Source organism: Lepisma saccharinum, chromosome 19 (assembly GCF_977018435.1).
Source record: "Lepisma saccharinum chromosome 19, izLepSacc3.1, whole genome shotgun sequence".
In the NCBI taxonomy this organism is placed as follows: Eukaryota; Metazoa; Arthropoda; class Insecta; order Zygentoma; family Lepismatidae; genus Lepisma; species Lepisma saccharinum.
Window position 1 is genome coordinate 51,323,538 of NC_139247.1, and position 24,130 is coordinate 51,347,667.

The 24,130-nt window shown below is 41.6% G+C and overlaps 1 protein-coding gene across 1 annotated transcript in view; it reads left to right on the forward strand.

Annotated features, from left to right (window-relative positions):
• Window positions 1-24,130, forward strand: part of LOC146003023 (TLE family member 5-like) — a 173,365-nt gene that overhangs the window by 131,516 nt on the left and 17,719 nt on the right. Inside the window, exons 5-6 of the mRNA XM_083141184.1 lie at window positions 17,479-17,541; window positions 18,811-18,885. Coding sequence (XP_082997310.1) covers window positions 17,479-17,541; window positions 18,811-18,885 — 138 coding nt within the window. The remainder of the gene's footprint in view (window positions 1-17,478; window positions 17,542-18,810; window positions 18,886-24,130) is intronic.

The following is a 24,130-nucleotide window of genomic DNA, read 5'->3' on the forward strand; positions in this document are numbered from 1 at the left end:
AGTATTCATTTTGCTGCAATTCGAAAACAGATTGCCATATATTTCATTAAGATCACGTAACCATTGTAGTCATTTCGGACCCTTAGTATAATCTCACGTATACATTCGTGGCTTGTATGGTGGACCATTCCACTTGCGTTATCTGCTTGTAATCAAGGGTTTTAGGGATCTGTTTATGCCAATGGAAGATGGATGTCAATCTGAAATTATTATAAGGGCGTTGCAGGGACATGATAATTTCAAACTGAGTGTTTTTTGAGTGGGCAACGCCAATATGTCTCGTCTCCGCCTGGGGAAAAAACATTGCTTGCCTCTCCATGGAAATAACCCCTGCGGACGTCCATACTCATGACCGAGACACATTTCAGCGGTTTGGACCCTACTGTACACTTAGTCTTGGTTGGCTTATATGTTCACAAAGTGAATGCAGACTTGCCTGCCAGTTTATTGTAACCAAGAAACAAAAGACACTGCTAACCAATCACTTTCCTCCGTGTTGCAGATTTAATTACGTAATTAGTTGACACACACAAACTAGATCTCATGTAAATCAACAAATGACATTGCCCATATAATATATACCTAGGTATAGCTGAAGACTTGAACGCATTGCTAGTTCGGTATCTTTGACACAACCCCAGAGGAAGCGCACCGGACCCGTATCTCGTTTCGAGCCACCACCTGTTTTTTTCTGTAAAACGATGTTGTCACTTTTGCCTGCAATGTTTAGACATCCATTCATTCACTGTGACGTTATACACCCAAGGTATCCATATTGTATAAAAAAAAATAGCACAAGACAATAACACAACCTTGCAACCTTGCAAAAATAAAGAACCGCAACCTCGCGTTCAGTAATCTCTAAAGAAACTGAGTTGGCAACATCTCATTTACTCCACGTGGAGTTGACAAGAGTTGTCATTTCTTGGACGGACGCTATTGGTGGGAACGTTTTCAGGGGACGATTTATTGCACTCCACGTGGACCTGACATGTGGTTGTTAGGGGGAAAACTGATCTTCGGAACTTTCTTTGATGTAAAGATTCATTGATTGATTGATTGATTTGGTTTATTTTACTTCGCATTTTGTGCCTCTTGGCTAATTTGCGAAGATGGGGATGAGAGATGAAATGATGAATGGACATTCACAAACAACCAAGCCCCAGCGGGATTCGAACCCGGGACCCTTGGCGTCGCAGTGCGATGTGCTAACCATTCGGCCACAGGGTCCGGCTCTTTGATGTAAAGGACCAGGACTTCACATAAAATAATATAAAAATCCATCTACCCTTTTAAAATTTCACCACAAATCAGCGGATCTTCTGATAAAAGCAGTGTGGCTGGCAACCCTGCTAGGCTGTGCAGACAAGGGAGCAAGGAACTGGAATCTTCCGTCACCCACCGATCGCTGGGGAGAACAAAGTTCCCCCTATCAGCAGCTGTTCCACCCCACTTTGTAAACGTTTGCCTTAAATGCAGGAAGGTTGGGGAGGGGTCTGTTACAGACTCCCCCTTCCGCACAAATGCGATGAATACCTCCCTCCGATCTCCCCGCAGGTCCCGGGGTGGGCATTATAAACACTGAAGTGCGATGTTGTAATATCAAGCTCAACAGAAGTTTTGCCACCGTGCATCTGTCGAACAAGTTCCCCTACGCACCCTTTGTCCCATGTTAGTATCACCGCAGCTGATTGGCCTCGTGTTGCAGCAGGTTTTGCCAGAGACCTGGAGTGCAATGAATAGCCAGAATCTCATGTTTTTGTGTCCTCTGGTTGTATGTTCACGAGGACACAAGAGCCGATCCAGAAATAGTTTCATTTAATTAGCATTAATAGTAGCACTAGTATTAGAGCAGGTGTAAGTTAATGCCTTTCGCTGCAAAGGAAAGATATTTGATATTGGCAGCTTTCTTCTTCACTATATTGTATTATTGGCTTGCTGTAATACCTATACTGGTCTGTTCGTTTTAAATCCTCGTCTTACATTCGAGTCCAAACATTTAATAATGAATCAGAACCGTGCGGAGTGCCTTTGATTTCAACGGAACTTTTACCACAGAATCAGATCCGTGCAGAGTGTCTTTCGTTGATGGAAACTTTTGCCGGAGAATCAGAACCATGCAGAGTGCCTCTCATTTGAATGAAACTGTTACCAGAGAATCGAAACCATGCGGAGTGTCTCCCATTTGAATGAAACTTTTGCCGGAGAATCAGAACCATGCAGAGTGCCTCTCATTTGAACGAGACTTTATCAGAAAATCAAAACAATTAGGATTGCCTCTCATTTGAACGAGACTTTTACCAGAGATTCAAAACCGTCAAAGTTCCTTTCAGTCGACTGAAGAACCGCACATGGTAATAACAATGGGTCATCAGGTATAAAATGTAGAGGAGTGGTTATCAAGACGCGCTGCCAATGCAAGGCGTGAATACTTGGTATGACACGCTTGATTATTTTTATTCATTTTTTATTTTTGTAAATATTCCACGCAAATAACGAAGACAGACTTAGAAATGATACACAAATGACAAAAATACCAGTGCAAATAAAAGCATGAGAAGGAACATCCGTTTTTTGAATCGTTTGGGTTTACTAGCTTGCTGATCACTATACCCCATGAGTTCAGAAAGAAAAAATACATAATGCAAATTCGAAGTATCAGGACCGGTTCACTCTTCGAGAATGGATCCTGAAGAATCACATTTTATGAACGAGTCGTCTTGCTCATCACCCGGTTCCTTGGCTGTTGAAGAGGGAGAAAGGGAAACTGAACCGTTTAAGCGTGACGTTTGGCAACGTCGCTCACCAATCTTTGGGGTCCGCGAGCGGCCTTTCCTGAGCTCCTATTTCGCGGTGATGTGTGAGCGTAGCGGAGCGCATCCGCTCTGGTCTATTGGCGACCTCAGTGGGGCAAAAGAAAGAGAAGGAAGCGCCTGATGGAAACGGCCACCGCTCTGCCGCCAAGCGTGACGACTTCATTAGGCACGGAGCCAGCCGCCTCCCCTCCTCCTGCGAACGGCTCATCTGACACAAGTGTGAGACCCGCTATTTGTTTCGAATCGCGGCCTTTGATCTCGCTGCAGCTAAATAATCACGTCCCGTAAAGCGGCAGATAGTTCTGCGAAACTGCTTTTTTTCTTAGCATCGCGAGGGGTTGGGAAAAAAGCCATAATGTCGGGCATTACGTGCTTCGCTTCTCCCCCTCCTCTGCCTCGTTTTAATGTAATTGAGGAGTTACGAAGGCCCGGTTCTCCTAACAATCTATGCAACAAGGCTGAAAATCGGAACAAACGAGCCAAACTCGAAACATTATGAGAGCCTTCCCATCTTTTTTAATCTTAGTTTAAGATTTTTAATTCCTGCACAGCCTCCGAAAGGAATCTTGTGTTGAAAAATTCACCATTGTACTTTATTCATATCGGCGAAGGGCCTTCACGCGTATGCAACACGCAGATTCATTGTGCAATGTGGGTTGCCTAGGTGCAAGGCGTTGGTCGCTGATATACAGCGCGACCACAAGGAAAAGAACCTTGGGCGAAAAGTCTCCGCACACCTTTCCCTTCTTCCGTTCAGCTCGGGCCATAAGGAAGCATGTTCAGCTTTGCCCCTCCCCTCCACGCGGGAGTACGGTGCACTGCGCAGTTTTTTTTTTTGCTTGTGGTTCCACTATACAAACTTTCTCGAGTCCACACCGTTTCCATCTTTGCTTTAGATCTACACTATATCCTAACATGTACAATCACAGACAGTAAAAATTGACACCTAGATCCTGAATGCTTCCCTGCAAGGCGTTATGTGTGTTGCCTAATTCTACGGCGTTGGTAGAAGTTACCAATGAAAATTTGCAAGTAAAATCCGCTTTACTCTCGTGAAGTAAATTTCAAATTAATAAACTTGAAGGGACTTACCTGTCATAGTAGTCCTCATTCTAGTCAAGACTGTCGATTTTTCAGTGGTGTTTTGTTGTTTCTCCTAGTCTGCTGGCGTACAGTCACGGACACTTATGGGTTGTAATGATTCCATTAAAACTGAATGGGCTTGTTACAAATCCAGAAGTGTTAGTGACTGTACAACCGCGCTCTACGAATCGCACGTAGACACCTAAGGCCTTGGTTTTACTTTCCAGAGATTCAATTTTTCGCTGCTGTAGTTTAGGCTGGGGACAAATTATACTACAGAATAGAATAAGTGACGATAGATTGAAGGATGTAATGTTTCACGTAACACGCAAGAAAAGAGAGAACTTTTACGTGGGCCGTTAAGTACAGAAAGATACGGCAAAAAATCTAGATAACGGATACACCAATAAATAAATATCCGATATCAATTTTCTACAGTCCAGTTAACTAATTATCGAGTACTAGCTACTGATATTTATAATTGAGGAAGAATTGCATGCTGCAATACAGGAGGCCGGAGGGAGTCAGGAAAAGGTGAGGTAAAAGCTGGTAGAATTGTAAACGAATGCAGAATGTTCGCAAGAAAATAAACTTGTGACGAATGTGCAGACGAAGTGCAGGTCACTTTCTATTTCACGTTTCTAAGCATATCAGCGTATTCCGTTATCGTGTGAAAAAGTTTGGTTTCGGACACCTTAGTCGCTTGCGAGAGTCATCTGTTGGAGGAATTGTGAATTCCACACGTCCTCTGAACGGATTTACACTTTTTTCTTTTTTTCTTTACGGCATTCACCTTGAGATTCCTCGTCTTGCGAGCAAACTTGTTTGCTTAGCGGGCAAATCAAAGGATCTATTTTTATTTTGCGTCGCAAGTTTCCACGTGTGAAAACAGGAAAATGTCACACAGCACAATTTGCTTTATATTCTCTGTTTTCCCCTGTCCACCCCTCCCCCCCCTCCTTAGATCGGTGTACAGAATCATAAAGATGTGTCAGTATTGATGAAAACACACGATGTCTGACACAAGTGTGTGACCCGCTGTTCACTCTTGAAAATCAAATCTACAGATTTGGCTTGGGAAAAGCATTGTACTGCCTTTGTAATTTATGGGTAATTTTTTTAAATGTTTATGTAACCACAAGCGTCCGGAGGAAAATGTACATATGTGTAATAATTATTGTAAAATACCGTTGCAGGAAATTTTGTGAAAACAGATTATTATAGAATCTGTTAGACTATTTGTTTAGTTTTAGACTGTTTAGTTTCTCGACTCACTATCTTACATTAAGTCATTTCGTAATTTACCGGCTTTTTTAAGGGGAGTGCATACAGGCGAGTTAATCGGACACAGCGATAAGTCATTGGTAGCAGATATGACGTCACCTTCGAAGTAAATTGATTTGGTGTTTTAAGTCCACTTTATGCACAGGAAGGCTAATCGGGACTGAACCTACAGTTTAAAGTGGAATCCGAACCACTTGTGCCTCCACCGGGTATCGAACCCGGGACCCCTTGATTACAAGGCAATGACGCTACCACTGCGCCATGGGGGAGGCCCTGTTCGAAGTAAATGTTGAGGGTTTTAAAACAGTCAAAATCAATGTATTTCGGCGGTTAAAAGTTGTAAATATATTCATTCGGTACATGCTATCGTATAACCAGATATCTAAACTGTTCACACCTTCTGTTTGGCTCTACTAGTAGTCTCTTTGTTTTCTACAAGTGTTATGTATTCTGTTATAGAACCTGTGGCTTTGTCGTATGCTAATGTTACTGTATTTATATAAGGTATGGGCGTTCTTTCAATGGTTCGTTGGGAAACTCAAAACACTGAACAGTTTTCACAAGGAGTCCAGTCCCCCCCTCTTCCCCGAACGACTTATCAAGCACTAAAATTAATTAGTGAAAATATGCTTGTTTAACATTTCTTGCATAATCTCGGGTTATTTATTTCCGCCGATCTTACTACGTATAATAATATGCATGTACTTTTCGTTAACTGGATCTAACATCATTTTTTTGTTATTAAACAAATATTCCAATTCTTTATCTCTTTTTAGTATGTAATTCCCTTGCCAGGACAGTTGGTTTTAAACAAATTTTGGCGATCTTAACTCTACGTAAGCTAGATAATGAATATGTGGGTTATATTCCTATTCTTATACCGTATTTTTACTTATTCATGTCATTAATTAATTTACATATTATGAATAGACCTATAAATTATATTAGCGATAATAATTTAAATATATGATTATTTCTGAGGAATATATTTCGGCGGGGTCCGAAGCTAATTTGTAGACACGTGGCTGATCATGTTGCATGGTGTACAAGGTCAAATGCCACATTACTTTGATTGTGCAACTTATTCAATCGGTGCAAAGTAGAGAGCAGAACTTTCGATTCAAAAAACCAGCATCATACGCAGCAATGATGTGTCCTGTTGAGAAAATTGAGTGAAACGACATTTCGCATATGTTCTTGCCGCGTGTGCCCTCTCGGCTCGGTAATTGGGCTTTTTGGGAATCCCGAGAGTGGAGCGGTTTCGCGGGAATAATTTTAACGTCCAATTTTTATTTTCGCAAATGGCCAGGAAGGGAAGTTTCGCGGTCTGTGCGAGCCATACCCTTGAGAATGGCGGCGTAACCAAACCGCAGTGTTGCCAGGGTAACGCGAGCGGACCCCCGGCGATCCTCTCCTATGCGGTCGACGATTTGGCAACGCCGCACACAAAAACCGCAGAGCACGCCTGACGTTTTGTGGCTTTTTTTTCTGCGGGTTTTATTTTTCCCTCTCGTTTTTCCCCCCATTTTCTGCCTCGTGTTCCATCGTAGGGGAAAATGAGCCACCGAACGAGTTTTAACCAGCTTCGATGATGTTTAATTTTCAAGAAATTTGTGTTCTGTTCAGCGGTGCTCTCCAGCACACGTTGTATAATGGTTATACTTCTGTAAAGAAATCACATGCAAACAGACTTTTATCATCACTGGGAGATTAACTACCCCCCTAAAGGCATAACCTAATTAACAGACTACAGGTTTCGTATAGGTTTTCTCACACAGCGCATTCGGACATCTCTGTCACGTGACTTCAAAACTTGATTCTGATTGGCTGCGACCAGCATTCGGCACAGAAAACAGTTTCGAAAACATGGCCTTGTTTACTAAAATCGAGTGGTAAGCCAGTTGGGAAGCAATAGTGATGATATCTGGTTGTTTCAGTTCAAAACAAAGTCTTCAGTAGAATATTTAGTTACCTTTGCAACGGACTTTTATTAGGAACACACCCCACGGGTCTCGGGTTTGAACCCAGGCTTGGGCATGGTTGATCTTTGTGAGTGTTCCTTCATCAATTTCATCTATCATAAGTCATCCTCATCTTCGCGATTAGCGAAAAGTGGAAGAAAAGCGAAGTAAAATACACTGAATCAATCAATCAAACGAAGAACAGATCTGCATGGCGTCCTTCAGAATTTTTCATCCGATAAGGTGTGTAAATGTAAATTTAGTACCAAAATAACAATTAATTGGCCCTTTGTGAAAGTTTGTGCGGGAATGTTGCGTTACATTTGGGGGTTGTGGGTAAATCTCCACAGAAGAGTACCCTTGCGCAAGATTGTCGTGATCAGTGATTTGTCCACGCACCCCTCTAACACCCCCCCTAAAATTTTCACTAAGGCACAATTTATGGTTCGTCTGGTTCTAAATTTACATTTACACTTCCTCTGATGGAAAAATTCTTGATATACCCCTCCCTGGTCGTGAGTGAAAGTATCCTCATTGATATACTTTTTTTATTTCGAGGACGTTTCAGCATTCAAGCAACAACTTCCAACCTTCAGGCTCGGCTCTTCATCTGCATCTTCTCCAGTCGAGAAAAAAACAACAAAGAACTAGATTATTTGAAATGAGGTAAATCTATGACAAAATATATTAACTAAAAGTTACAACTGAAATATAAGGGTGCCTCAGGTTATTTATTCCAGGGCTGCCTTCTCTTCACACAGACATGTAAAGGGCAGGGCACTCGGGTTGAGCTTCGTCAAAGGGAATGAGAATACTACAAAAAGCGCAGAAAATACGTTTATTAATTTGCTAATTTCTTTAGGGAGACGGGTTAAGGGATAGATATAGTGTAAATCACCAACCCTGAAACCTTCTGTAAACAAACCATCTCACCGATTCGACGTATCACTGAACACAGAGACCTGCCCGCACGCATAGAACTCGCCATGTTGAAAGTGGCACTACTTCCTTGCTGTTCACATGATTATTTTTAGATAATAACCAATGTTATAAAATATCATTATGTACACAAATCTCTAAGTTCATTGAAAGTTACAATGCATATTCCTACAAAATGTTCACACTTATCTTGCCTTGCCATGTCACCAAGTTATTTTACGAAGTGCACTATATTTGGCGGAACAAAAATCGTTATTAGGATGCTTGTCAAAGTTTCCAACCGCAATAAATTTACGAACTTTCTTTGTCTTGTTTTGATCATCATCAACAATATATTTATTGGACTTACAGCATTGCATATGGCTGTTTATGCCCATTATATATTTTATTTACATAGGATACAATTTACATAAAATCTACAAACAAATTTCAAATACACTCCTATCTATATCAAACCTTAGAAATATGCATTACCATGTTATTGTCTAAAAAAATGCAAGTAAAATATATTCAATTCGCATGCAAGAAAGAAGCCAAATTTATGGAAAATGATTACTGGTGCAAAGAGTTAACCATAAAAATGAAGCAAGAAGTACAAAAGAAAGAGCATTGGGTTTAAAGTGAGACGTCATTTGCGGCAGCGTATCCCATACTACAAATTGGCCGTTGTTTTACCTTACGTAATGAATCCTGTAACAACGCTGGATTTTCGTGTGGATTATTTTACTTCTATGAGTTTGCAATGCTTTCTGCATGCACGTGGTTTTGTTTACAGAAGGTCTCAGGGTTGGTGATTTGAACTTTAGATCTTGCAGACAATCTTAATGGTTGGTTTGATATTCTTACGTTGATATTTCTCTTGCTATGTAATGTTAAGTCAGTGGTGACCCTTCCGTCTGACCCAAATGTCAACCCCCCTTCACGTAGCACACCCTGGACTTCATTTTGCAGACTAACGAGGCTCTGGCGTTGGCACTCACAGCCAGTATAGACCTCTATGGAGCTCGTGTTGTGTCGTCCATATATGCTTCTTATGGTCCTTTGATCTATGACATCTTATCACCATTCATGCTTATACTCTATCCTGGGAGTGTCTGGAGCAAGGCCGCGCATATCGGTAGAGAAGGGGAGAAAGCGAGTAGGCAGAGCGAAGCAGTACACGCTGATGCAAATAGCTGGTAGCTGCAGTCGCTTTTTCTCCCCTCCTCGCAAATCCTGTTCTTTCTCACATGTTCATTGGTCGAGTCACGACTTGCGCAGAAATTCGCTCCCTCCAGAGATTCCGGGGACAGAGTATAGTCAAAAGTGGCAGAAGAGCGAAGCTGGGGCTAAGGAAGACGCATCTACTTTTGTTAGCCGAGACAAATAAGCCTCACCTCTGAGCGTAACAAAAAAGCAATCCCGCCTAGGCAGGCAGGAACCTTGTTTTGTTTCGGAAGAGAAATTCAATCCGTTGAGAAACTGTTTCGTGATGGAATGATGCTTCCCCCACTTTGGCGAATAATCGTGCTGGGCAGCGGTTGAACTCGCCTCCCACCTCTCTTTCCTCCTCCCCCATCCCGCCGATATTTTTCGTTCGGTTCGCCACACGCGATGGTGGCGCCCACCTGGCGGGCGCGGGCGGTATAACTCGCATTTCAAAGGTGCAAGTAAGGGGCGGAAGTGACGTGGGGAATTTTTCTTGTTCCAGCGCTCCAGAAACGATCATGATCCGTAACCGCCTGGTCGCGTAACGATCTCTCTCGTGGTGTTTCTGTTTATAGATTCGTGATAGCGTGAACCAGAAATCTAGTCTGGAAACATAAGTGACTCTACTCTGGGCGGCGTAAGGAGGTGCTTGCACTCGCGGTGAATACATTTCACACCCCCTTATTTTCTTCTGTCCCTTCCACCGAGTTCCACGTAGTACACCCTGTACTGCATTTTGTAGACTAACGAGACTCTGGCGTCTGAACCTGCAGCCAGTATAATCCTCTGGAGGACTTGTGTCAGTGTCGTCCGTACATGTTGCGATTGTCCTTTCATCTATCTTATCACATCATCATTCATCCAATAGGGGAAGAAAAGCGACGTATAATAACCCAATTCAATCAACAAATAAATATATGGATAGGTGTATGTGTTACATTAAAGTGATCTACTCCATTTTCAACAACAATTCTGCCCCTATGGCGAAGTGCTCTTGTAATCCAGGGATCCCGGTTTCGATCTCCCTGTTGAGACACATAGTGGTTCGGATCCCACTATAGGACCAGTCCCGGTTAGCCTATCTGTGCATAAAGTGGTTTTATAAAAAACTTTGAATCCATTTTTGATTACGATAGGTCCAGTCCCGACCAGCCTGAAAGAGATCTACTTTCTTTGTGAGTTTCCCTTAATCAATTTCATCCTATCATCACTCAGCCTTGTCTTCACGATTAGCCAAAATGGCAGAATAGCGAAGTAAAATAAACCAAATCAATCAATCAATTTGGGATACTTTGATGTATCATTAGTATGTTTTAATCAAGCAGTGCTTTTTTTCTGACAGTAAGCAAAGCCTACTACCGGCACCTTTTCCCATGAATCGGCAAAAAATTAATAACAGTTTGTGTTAAATAAAGAAATATAAATAATCAAATACAAACGTAAAATTATCTATATGAATTTAACATTGAATGTTATCATTTTTTTATCGTCAAATTTATCGGAAGTATCAGCACTTTTCTACCAAACAAAAACAAAGAAATACTACTTGCAAGTATGATTAAACACAGCAGCTTGATCCATTTTGTACTAAAAGTCACAGAGAAACGTGATATATGAACTTACCTGAGTGCACTCCACAGTCTGTAATGTGTGCTTTGTTCATTAATGTTGGCACAATTTATTCTCGCAAATCTTCTGAATTCCGTTCAACAATTATCGAGTTCCGTGACGTGAAGCGCACCTTCTGTTCTTGGAAAATTGGAGGATAAACGTGAGTTTCTGTTAAACAACCAAATACTGCAGAATGTATCATCGTAAACAAGGGTCAAATCTCCCGCCCGCTAGAATTCCTTATGCTTACAAGAACCGGCCCACAATGCAACAGTTTATGACGTAGGTGAAAGAGAGCAAACATCCCACCTCTAGTGATGAAAGGAATTTTTGTTTGTTTTATTTGAACCCCCATCCCCCCGGAACATGGACAGGTGGAAGGGGATCAAATTATCGAAAAGGACAAAAGTCAATGAGACCGTATAAATGTTGCCAACAAAATGTTGCGTTAAAAAAAGCTACGGTAGAAGGTTCCTAGGAAACAATGGAGATGGTTTCGGGGGGAGGGGACATTCCCCATAATCCTTCTTTTCTGCCTCCGAGTGCTCGCGTAAATACGAGGTCCACAGCTGCCGCTTTTCCCAGCCCCCAAACAGAACGCCGAGTCAATAGATCCTCCGGTATCAGCGTAGGGGGGGATCGGTCCCTTGCTTATCGTTCCCGATCTCCCCCCCTTTTATTCGCCAACACGACCATCAAATCCACTGCTCATGCAGAGTGGTTTCTGGGAGGGGAGTGGGAGGGGGTGAGCGACGACCCAATCCATCTTTGGAGCCACCGGGGGAGCCGTTATTCTTGCTTGGATGTTGCGAAATGTTTGATATAACGACCTTTCCCTATCTCTTTTGTGGCACGGTAATTGTCGAAGGGGTCGGCAACCGCTTCCAGAGAGAAAAAATGGGGGTGGGGGGAGTCTGGACGCTCCATTGAATTCTCGCCCTCATCATCAGCCTAATGGGCGGGAGCGCCTCGGCTTCTTCGTTGTCATGGCAACGGAGGTAATGTTGCTCATCGACATAACCCGCGAGCGGAAATAGTCTAACTTCGGTCGAGTGGCTGCGGAGCGGACCCCGATCGGAGCTTACTACTTCTCTCCCCCCAATCCCCTTTTTTCATTTATTTTTTTCCCCCCACCTCCGGGCCCGAAATGCTTCCCAATTCGATATGCGACAATCGCTTTACGAAGGTCGTCATGATGCTGTTACGATTTTCCACAAAGGTTTCCAACCCATTCATTCTCTCTGTTCGAGCCCGCAGCGTGATGCAAAACTAGGGGCCCTCGGTTCGAATCCTGGGTAAGGCATGGATTTGTTCCTTCAAAATTCATCGGAGAAGGTCACCCTTTATGTTGAAGACGCTCAAAGTGTCAACCTCCCTTCCACATAGAACACCTTGGACTGCAGTCTAACGTGGCTCTGAAAAAAATAGCATCGGTTTTGGGCGAAAATTTTAGGTCCTTACCAATAGGTTAAAATTGGAATTGAAATTGGCTTTGTCCACCAACCCCTTGCAGTCAGACAATCAGAATCACACAACAAATTGGCACATAGCAAGGAAGGGCACATAGCAAGGAAGGATACCCCTAGCACTGGATAACAGTAACAACATAATATGGAGGAGAGACCTTGAAATGGATAATTGGTCTAAGCATATCTAGCGTTCGTCCTCAATATTTTATTTTGCCTTTTTCTCCCCCCCCCCCCCCAATCAATTGAAGTAAAAAGCAAGTGTTGAAATTAAGAAAATTAAGAAATAAATCTTTTGTCCCCTTTCCTTTATGCAATGTGCCACTTGCCTGCTTCTTTTTGGTTGCCTACCTGCAAGGATGAAAGGATGAGATGGCGTATTCGAGCTATATTGATTTCTGCGAATATCCAGCCTTTATTCTTCTCTACATTTAAATTGATCGATTGATTGATGTGGTGTTTAAGTCCAGTTTATGCACAGGAACGTTAATCGGGACTGGACCTACAGTTTAAAGTGGAATCCGAGCCACTTGTGCCTCCACCGGGTATCGAACCCGGGACCCCTTGATTGCAAGGCGACGACGCTACCACTGCGCTACCTCTCCACATTTAAAGTATGGACAACCAACCTCCAAAATATATTCTAGGTAACGGGTGACCTGACTAAATCCTGTGGTGCTACTCGTAAAAGGAAATTGTAACTTGTGTTAGGGAATGTTACTGACAGCGGAGACTATTTTGAAAATTGATCGTTTTAACCACTTCCGGGAGTCCGATTTTGACAAAGACTTTTCAACTCGAAAGAGCCGAAAATCCTTTTGCTAAAATTTATTGACTTTAGGTACTCCTGTACTCGTCGAGGACAAGTTTCAGTGTCCCGATCCCACTTCAAACTGCAAGTTCAGATTAGCCTATTTTAGCGATTTTCCACCTTCCTGAGACCTCGGCCCTGTAATATCTATTTTAAAAAATTGATGTCCCGATATACCTTTCTATGTTTTAAACTTTATACATCAATCAATATACCCTTGTAATTAAATGTTAATAAATAAATAAATAAATTATGGCATACTCATAAAGACTTGTGGCAGCCTTCGTAGCGGAGTGGTTAACACAGCGCGCTACGGCGCCAGGGATCCAGAGTTCGAACCTGGGTATGGATGTTCTTTGTGAGTGTCCCTTCATCACTTATCCTCATCTTCGCGGTCCAATGAACACTTGTGGTTCCCTCAGGCGAGCATCATTAAACTAATTTGGTATATGTGCTGATTTTCATCGTTAAGTTGCATTCTGAACACCGAAAAAAAATACCATTTCACTACAAAATACTGTATTTGTTAATGAAAATTGACGCGGAAAGTAAAACTGAAAATTTCTTGAGAGAGCAGCTTGGTGTAATTGGTTGAGTAACCTATCAGTGAGTAAAACAGGTTTAACGAAACAATACTTCATCATGTACATCGCGAATTAAATGTGCGGTGCTTCTTGTTTTTGCTGGCTCCTGCCTTGGTCGTGCCATCGCTCTAGTCTCGGCGAGTTGGCGCTGCGACGAAGACGCATAATAAGTCCGGCGTCTATCTCAACATGGCGTCTCCGAACAGCTGACTTCGCTGACGACGCTTGTGGAGACCCTACTCGCCCCTCCTCCCTTGAGCATTCGTCAGGGGACGCCCAAGTTCCTTGATTTCAGAGTCGCGAAAGGCGACGGGAATAACAAACAGTTCGGCCTGAAGGAAGAGGAGGTAGGTCTCGCAATGCACAGCAAACATAAGCTCAACCGGCAGGCGCTTGTATCGAATTGTGATAATACCTAAAGCAGCTGTATCTTTCTTGTTTTGAAGATGTGGAAATGACGTTATTTTTAGCATTGATGTAATGTATTGTTACATCTCACCCTATGATTGGCACTGCATCAATTTGACACAACCGTCGTCAATTACCATCGTCGCGATTAGTCTAGAGGCCGTAGAGCGACATAATACACAAAAATACGAACTACATCGAACCTCAATGGGTAGTTATTTGGTCTCCGTTTTACCATTTGCCAGCCAGCATTTTATGGTTGAAAGAGAATGATATTTCTTTTTTAATAGCGTAGTTTTTCAGCTGGATACGAATGAAAAATGGCCCGTTTCTTTCAAAGGCCTAGTTGGCGAATTGTCATTATTTCAGAATTGAAATAGAAACGTCAATAAGCTGAGGACAATATAGTCTTCGCATCTAACTACAATCCTTAAAACAATACAGGTAGTAGAAAGCAATACAAAACAACAACAACAAGATATTGTAATAACAATGGACGATTTGCCCACTATTATCTTTGCCGTTGACTGTATATTAATTTTTGGTGCAGTTTACATTGTTCATGCACACTACGTAAATCTACGTGTAGTTGTAAACTTACAGACTACATTATATTTACAAAGAAAGAGTGGGTCCATGCAACACTTAGGCTGAAAATCTTAATCTCAAGGTGGTAGGTGGTAATGCCTACTTCCATGGCAGAGTAGTTAGGACAGCACGCTACGACACAAAAGGTCTCGGGTTCAAATCCCTGCCTGGGCATAGTTATCTTTCTGAGTGTCCTTTCATCACTTTCATAATATCATCACTTACCTTCGCGAGTAGTCAAAAGTGGCAGGAAAGCGAAGTAAAATAAACCAGATCAATCAGTAAATCCAGGTGTATCATCTGCGTATGCGTAGAACATGGAGAAGGGTATTTTACCCGTCTAAATACTATCAATATTTGAGGATGTACGTACAGTCACCGCCAATATAAATGGAACACCTAAATCCTGAAATGTTCGCTTCCTTGCTAGGCGCTATGTGTGTGGCCTAACTGTACGGCAGTGGTAGAAGTTGCCATTGAAAATTTACTATTATTATTGCCGGTGACTGTACATTGCTGTTTCTACAGAACTCTGTATATATCTAGTTCTCGAGGAAGGTACGGCGAGATATATCGAACCTTCTTGAGGACCCCGGTTTCTCTTCTCTGGTCGATGCTGTTCTTGGACGTGGAGGAGGAAAGCCCACAGCAGCCCCTTGGTAACAGTCAACCCGCCCAAACTCAAGTCTGGCGTTTTTCTTTTGTTTGGCCAGAGCCGTGGTACAAAAGTCCTCGGCAAACACTCGGCCCTCCTTCTCCCCTGCGTTTCTCCTTTCGTCTGGAGTGCTTGCTCATCGCAGGGGACGGACATATTGCCTGCTTTTCAAGTTTTCAGATATCCTCAAATATTTACTTTCATTTTATGGGGAACTGGGTTGGCTTTATTTGAAAGTATAAAAGTTGGCGGAGACGTGAGTGGTCGAGTCCTGGATAGAGCAAAGTTTGGTTTTGGTGGAGCGGGGAGGGGTTGGGATGCTAGGGAAGGGGTGGAGAAGAGAAGCGGATGCTGCAAGAGCCGAGAAGAGCTACGTAGATGCTGTCTGTCGTTTTCTTGCCATGCTCCATTGTACATGGTCTCTTGGCATAAGAGTACCAAATCCCTCCGTTTATTCCACGGACTAAACAAAAGGAAAGGAAGGTCCAATTTTGCAGCGGTGTGGAAAAGGAGAACTAGCGAAGTTCCTTTGTTCTGGGTGACGCTCTTTTATGAGCAGGAAACTACTCACGGTCTTCGTTTTACGGTCAGTTTTTGTGCGAAAGTAGTTACTGAAGTTTGCATCAATGCGCACTTTTACTGTTCCTTAGATCCGCCTTTCATACACATTTATTATTTTGTGTCGCTTTTCTGGCACTTTTTGGCTGACCGCGACGACGAGGATGATTAGTTGAAATTTGACACATCCATGCTCTCGAAGAGAATCGAACCCGAAACCCTTCAATAGCGAGGCCCTGTTCAACATCGGAGGCTGCGATTTAACTACAAGCAGTTTTTCATTTTATCGATCGGTTCTGACAAAATGTTGGGAAAACTAGAATATGATTCTTTGAAAAAATCTGTATACTAACATTTGGAAAGGGTATATTGTTCATTGCAACGAGATATTCCTAAAGCAAACAAAATTTTGAAGAAATTCACTGACCCTTCTCAACTGTCGATCATATTAAACTCTCGCCTCTGCATATTTATGTAGGAAGTAAGTTTTAACATCTGCGGAATGTAAGCGTAGTGTAGCTAAAAAGATTGACTGAATTAGATTATAATGTGCCTTACCAACAATTCTGAAATCTCCAACTCATAAAATAAATTTTATTGTAATTTATATTAGAAGAAAAATGTTTTGTATTAAAATACATGGAAATATAAGAATTTGAATTGTAAATGTTTAAAAATTTAACAGGCGCATTGCCAAATTACCAAGAAGGGCTTATTTTCGCTCTGAAATGCACTTGGCCATATTTGCGAAGCTACATGGTTTTGTGCGAGTACTACATGTTGTAGCCTGGTGGAAAAAGTGCTGGAAAGACTGCAAAAACCACGTTCATTTTTTACGTGCAGTCATGGTCATTCTGTAGAACAACAACATATATATGGAATTACATCTAAGTAGAACAACGTGATTATCCACAGTATAACGATTTAATAAGTGTCTAGTTTACTCTTTTGGTATTAGTCATTAATTTAATAGTAGACAAAGCAATGTTATGAATTATTCTCTACACAATTATTACTAGTATAGATACGCAATGTAACGTGGCATAGTGAACTGTAAATGTAAGTTACACTTTTATGCACAGCAAGGCTAATCGGGACTGGACCTACAGTTTAAAGTGGGATCCGAACCACTTGTGCCTCCACCGGGTATTTAACCCGGGACCCCTTGCTTACAAGGCGGCGACGCTACCACTGCGCCATCGGGAAGGCCCAACTGTAAATGTAGTTAAGCATTGCCCATAAATATCATAATTCATTATTCTGAATTCCGATAATAAATACAAAATATTTTGGGATAATTACTTGATTTTATAATGTTAAAGAAGTTAAAGGTATCTGTTACACAGAAGTAGTACCAACATTGTAGACATTCTTAGAACCAAACACATATACAATGGCACATATAAATAAATTGCTGAGGGTGTAGTTTAGAGTACCTGTTTTTTGCATTTGTACGACCTAGTATTAAACTTTAAATCTTACATTTGATTTGAAAGTTGCTAATAACCCTGTTCTTGTATTTTCAGACTGAGATAGCGAAACGACTGAATGCCATAATTGCCCAAATTCTTCCCTTTTTATCTCAAGAGGTAAGTGTCTTAGAAAATCAAGTAAGTTATTCTGTGTGAAATATTAGCAATGACCAAATGTTCGGGAATTATTTAGTATACGTATATTAATGGTATGGTTTACTAACAGTACTTTAAAACACCACTAAAATTGATTCACTATGATACAGTAACGACATGTAATGTTTCAAGCCATCGTGTTTTTTTTAGAGAATGATTTTCCTGTGCTTATAGTTCCGGATTGTACCGGTAGATGGCTGTTTTATTTTGCATATCTAATCCTGTGAGATTTGGGTCTTATCTTGATTCAGTAGTGATAATTCAATTCAATCCACGGTGGATAATGAGAAAAAAACACGGCGATAGAATCAATTATATACAGAAGGGAGAGGCTTTCTTTTCCCGAACACTGCACAACAGATTGGTTAGTTCATTGAAGATTGAACTCTCGCCTAACTATTGCCTATTTTGGGGAAGGAGGAAAAAGTTTATTATCTCTTGAACACTATACAGTGAAACATAGTCTCCAAGCTATAAAGTTCATTAAATCTACAGTTAATGGCAACAGGACTTTGAGAACCTACATGTCTCCCTTTAGTAATAGAAGTAGTAGGATGTGATGTTGATTTTCACGGTTTCAACGTAGCTGTAACATTGACGAAATATTTTTTTTGTGAGAGTAGGAAGAAGGAGTAAGGAGGGTAATGTAAATGGATTGTGCTATGATACTTGTATAATTTTTATGTGGATAGAAAAACCTTGTGCTCATATTTAGAGAGTACGTAGCTAGTCTCATGTGTTTGGGAGTCAGATTTGTAGGTCTGTATAAATGTTTGTATAAATTACATATTTACCTTACATAATGCTTATATAATTACGTGTCATATTAAGTTGGCGTACGCAGAGGGGAGCTGATGGGGCTATAAATCCCTTCGAAATTTTGAGAGAACTAAAATTTTCAAATGAAATTGTTAAAGAACTCTACAAAACCCACTGACAAACGCAACCTTCCCTTAAAATAAGCCCCGATCGCCAAGTGGGGGACAGTTTGAACAGATTTAAAAAATAAGGTTTATGGTAATTGCTAAATATTTAAGTATTACGCTCCCCTGCAGCCAGCCTCTTCCGGATAAAAAAAATCTGCGTATGTTAGTGAGTTAGTAATAGTTTGTTCACACACATTCATGTATAGGGACCAGTGGCGACCCTGGCTCAAGGTAATTGTAGACTGTATTGTTGTTGTTATTATTATTATTATTTGTATTGAAAATGCTTTGTTGTATCTTCCAGCACCAACAGCAGGTGGCGACGGCTGTGGAGAGGGCGAAACAGGTCACCATGACGGAACTCAACGCCATTATCGGGGTAAGTTGAGGGAATGCTTTTTTAATTTTACTATGTGCGCACGTGTGTGTGTTTTAGTATAGTAAAGAGATGAAATTATCGATTGGTAGTGGTTACCGTTGCCAAGAACACAAACATAAGACATGATGTTTCACTGAGGGACAGTTCGAATGTCGGTGCCAATTTGGAAGGAGAACGGATGTCATAGGGAAGCAGTCAGTGTCTGACTTACAAAGACCCATGGTATCCACGGTTGATGCCTTCCTTGATCTGTATTTAGCATTGCAACGTCAGTTTGCTGCATATCTGACAGTTTTCCTTTTTTCCTTGCTGTGTTATTTGAAACATGTTTGGAGACCGTTGACTACACTGCTGATCCAACCACGATTTCTCTCCTTTGGGGTAATTGTCTATTATAGACTACACTGTAAAAAAAAATTACCGTAATTTGCCCGTGAAATCAATGACAGGTGTGCCGCGAGGGATGTCACCGTAAAATTAAAGTTTTTCTTCCGTAAAAAATCACCAACCACAGAAACAGAAAACGACACAATAAACGCAGGGAAAGCAACGCCTGAGCGTTGTTCGCGACAGTAGTGTAAAACCGCCATTACTTGAATATTAACTTCGATGTACTTTTACGTAATCAATTTTGCATTTTAATACCAACGTGCACCCTTCGCTATAACGATAAACCTGTTACAATGTTACAACAGTTCTGCAATGTATTTTAAATTAGTTGTCGTCATTTATTTACGGTGAAAATACTGTAGAATGAACTTACGGTTAACCATCGGTATGGTTTAGTGTTCTTACCGTAATGTTTTACAGTGTAGTAAAATATATAAGCGAATATACACAATCACTTCTCTGAACTTGATCTTCGGGGTCCCTGCTTTATAGCACATACTACAGGATGCACATAAATGAAAACTTGAATAACAGTAAAGTAAGATCTTAGAAAGGTACATCGGATATAATTTTCTAGAAACATTGATCAGCTTAACTGAGTCCGCATTGAATTGTTTCGTACTGTATTGACTTTGGTTCGATTCCCATTCTGCCCGCAGTATTCTTCGAGCAAAGATGATCGGGGTATGATGATTCAATGTCCAAGCATGATGTTGATGAAATGAATGAATGAATTACATTTTTGAGGTGCGTCGGCACATATGATCATGAAATCTCATCTGAAATCCTTACCTTAAAGTTAAAATAAAAGGTGTAAAGAGCCCATTGAGAAAGTTATTAGTGCAAGGTTGTAATGGGACCTGCACGGAACGTACACGCACATTAAAAATGTAAGGACAGACTAAAAATACTTCCTCAGAAGCAGTGTAAGAGGCCCGCTCTTCCCAAAAAGCTAAAAACAATGTTAAAACACTGTCATCATATCCCGGTAGGACAATAAACAGTTGGGAAGAGTAAATCTTTGCCTGAGGAAAGTACAAGTAAACTCTGCACATTCTATAAGAATATGCAGACGATTTAAAATTACATTACACACGACACATTGTAGGGTCCAGCCCTTGCAGAATAACCATGGGTGAGACGGTAGTGTAAAAGTGTGCAGTCTTTTTATCTCCCAACCTTCTCTTACAATGTGCTACACACATCTTCGCAGCCTCTCCAAGGATGCACAATCATGCGGATCCCACATACCCAAATTCGGACACGATTACTGTAAAGACTCCCACACGCAGCGGGAAACGCTTTTCCCTCAAAGTACAAAGGTTAAAAGCGCCTCGAGATTAAGTGGATTGTGGCGTGCATCGCGGTGACATGTCAGTACACAATGATTTTTTGTTTTCTGCCGCACTCTTGGAGTACCACCGCCGCATGGCGACAATCACAGAGATAACACATTATTACAGGAGTAAATATTTAATTTCCCCTTTGCCGTTATCTGCACATCGCCTATCTTAATGCCAACTAATTGTCCTGTGTTATTTCGAGATAATGCCAGCAAAGACATACTTAAGGAAGAACACACTTGTATCGGCGTGCTTTGTTTGAGTCTCCTCTCTTTTTCTTTTTCCCTTTCATCTTGTAAACATACTTAATCCATGGAAAACAATGTAAATAGTCTTATCGATTCATGTGAGGAAACCGCAAAGCATTAGCCGTGATACTTTGAATACCCGAGAGCTGTTTTCCTAGGTATTATGTGCGTAGGTAGTCAGAGGCTTCGTGGAAAATAACAGAAAAGGCACAGAAATTATTGGAAAGAAGAAACGGTAAGAATGCATAAAGTATAAAAGTGAATTAGGGGTTATGGCACAAATGTAAGGCCACAAGAAACAGTTTCAGTGTCCAGCCAGACGCCAGGTTATGGAAAGACCCTAAACCGCTCCACCCCCACTGACCTTTTTAGAGAAAACTTAACGTTACGCTTATGGGAGTATTATTTGACTTGTTCTCTTGGTCGATGGCGTTGAAAAACACATGAACGAAAGGAGGACATGTTGAAGATTTTATTTTTCGTCGGAAAAGTCGAAAAGTTATTTGATTAGCCGTAACGTCAAGTTCTTGTTCCTTTTTCTCCACAAGGAGTGGATGGGATTCTGTCACGGGGTGTGCTGTGGCTTCCCACTTTTTGGTTCCCTAGCCGTGCTGGGCTTTAACCATTCACCGGAGCACCGCATCGTGCAGCAGAATAAAAAATGGAAAAAAATTGTTCCCTGTGCTGGAAGCGTTCATATATGTCCTCATCTCTATGTGGTTACCCAACAACTGCGGCAGAGTGGGGGAAAATCCATGCAGATTTGAAAAGCACGGGCGACCGACCTACAATGAAAAACGGAACCTGTTTGCTTACGGTGTGCATTTCTAGGCCTACGAAACTCAAATACAAATCCGCGTAGCGGGCGACCACCGCAGATATTTGCGTTCGTGATTGAATGGGTTTAGTCCATCCGGCTCGTCATTAACAATGCGTTGTTTCCTGTGCTTCTTTTTCCACTATTTATTGTTATTTTTGTCACACTCTGATGGAGAGAAAGAGATGGGCGAATGAAAGCGTGGAGAACGTATGGTTTCAAGTTCCATTATTTATACACTGTTCTTATCAGGAACGTATAGGGCTATTCCAGGCTAGCAGGCTATCTGCGAAGCCTGAAATCTAGAGAATAAAATACAGGAGAAAAATCAATCAGAAATTGTGAATAATATTATTCATATCGGTGAGATGATGATGCTGATTCTGAAGTTGGCAACGTGATTTCTTATGAGTTGGTAAACTGATTTCCTATGAGTTGGCAACCTGATTTCTTATGGGTTGGCAAAATGATTTCCTATGAGTTTGGTAACCTGATTTCTTATGAGTTGGCAACCTTATTTCTTATGGGTTGGCAACATGATTTCCTATGAGTTTGGTAACCTGATTTCTTATGAGTTGGCAACGTGATTTCTTATGAGTTGGTAAACTGATTTCCTATGAGTTGGCAACCTGATTTCTTATGGGTTGGCAACATGATTTCCTATGAGTTTCGTAACCTGATTTCTTATGAGTTGGCAACCTGATTTCTTATGGGTTGGCAACATGATTTCCTGTGAGTTTGGTAACCTGATTTCTTATGAGTTGGCAACCTGATTTCTTATGAGTTGGCAACCTGATTTCTTATGGGTTGGCAACATGATTTCCTATGTGTTTGGTAACCTGATTTCTTATGAGTTGGCAACCTGATTTCTTATGAGTTGGCAACCTGATTTCTTATGAGTTGGCAACCTGATTTCTTATGGGTTGGCAACATGATTTCCTGTGAGTTTGGTAACCTGATTTCTTATGAGTTGGCAACCTGATTTCTTATGAGTTGGCAACCTGATTTCTTATGAGTTGGCAACCTGATTTCTTATGGGTTGGCAACATGATTTCCTATGAGTTTGGTAACCTGATTTCTTATGAGTTGGCAACCTGATTTCCTATGAGTTTGGTAACCTGATTTCCTATGAGTTTGGTAACCTGATTTCTTATGAGTTGGCAACCTGATTTCTTATGAGTTGGCAATCAGATTTCTTATAAGTTGGCAACCTGATTTATTAGGAGTTGGTAAATGTATTTCTATTCATACCCTAAGACCACGTCATATAGTGAGATAGCCCAAATCTTGGGACAGTATACGCCACTGGTTCTTATTATCCTATCCCGTTGCATGTTTTTTCTGTAGCTTGCAGACGACAGCTCAGTGCGAAGTATATGTAATATCGACTCACGTTCTAGCAACGAAAGTCCCGTATTTGAGTCCATGCTTGGGCATGTGTGTCTTTCCTCTGAGCCACTTCACTTTCAAAAATATCATTCATCCTTATCGTTCTGGATCCGGGTACCCATTTTTGTGTTTGAGATCCGGGCCCCAGAATCTTGGTTTCAGATTCGGGTACATTATTGTCTGTTTCTGGATAGGGTACCCGACTTTTTGGTTCTTGGTAATGGGTTCGAGTATGAAGTCCGCGAATGTTTGTTCCGGTTCTGGGTACCCGATTTTCGATTCTGGACACTGATAACAAACTTGGTTCCGGATCCGGATACCCGATTTTCACTTCTGGATCCGTGTGTTGTTCCTGGTACGGGTACCCGATTCTCTGTTTCGGATCCGTGCACTCAGTTGCGGCTATGAGTCCAGATTTGGGTACCCGATTTTTTGGTTACTGGTACGACTACCAGAATCTTGGCTCCGTTGCGGGTACCCGATTTTATGTTCCGGAATCCGAAACTTCTTGTTGCCTGCAATGAGAACCATTGACAAAAATCCCGCAAGTGTTCACGCATTCTCTCTTGTAGGGGGAAATATGTGCACCACAGGCGAATGCACCGAAACTGGACGGAGTTATGGAAGTCTGCGAGAAATGCCGTTTTGAGCTCCGGTTTGAAAGTCTCCTGCAAATTCAGCTAAGTGGTTCAATGTGCGAAAGCCCTAGCTGGTTGGCACGATTTTCTGCGCCGCTTTCTATACTGCGAGCACAAGAGGCTATTAGCAGTTTTTACCGTGGTGCGAACTTTGTCAATATTTGAGTTGGAGCCGCATTAAAACGGCGTAGGAGGAGTTCTGTTTGTTGATCAAATAACAGGAGAGTGGAAGTTTTCGCTTTGTTTGTTCATCCAGAAGGGGGGCGGGGGGAGGACGTCATAGAACATGTGTCAGTGCCAAACAAGAAAGCTGGGCGCACGGCGAAAGGGGGAGAAAGGAGCTTGTTTCGATTTTTCGCTTCCATCATTCTTCGTTCTTTGCCTTCCGGTGCGTCACTTCCCGTTGGCAAGACCTTACGT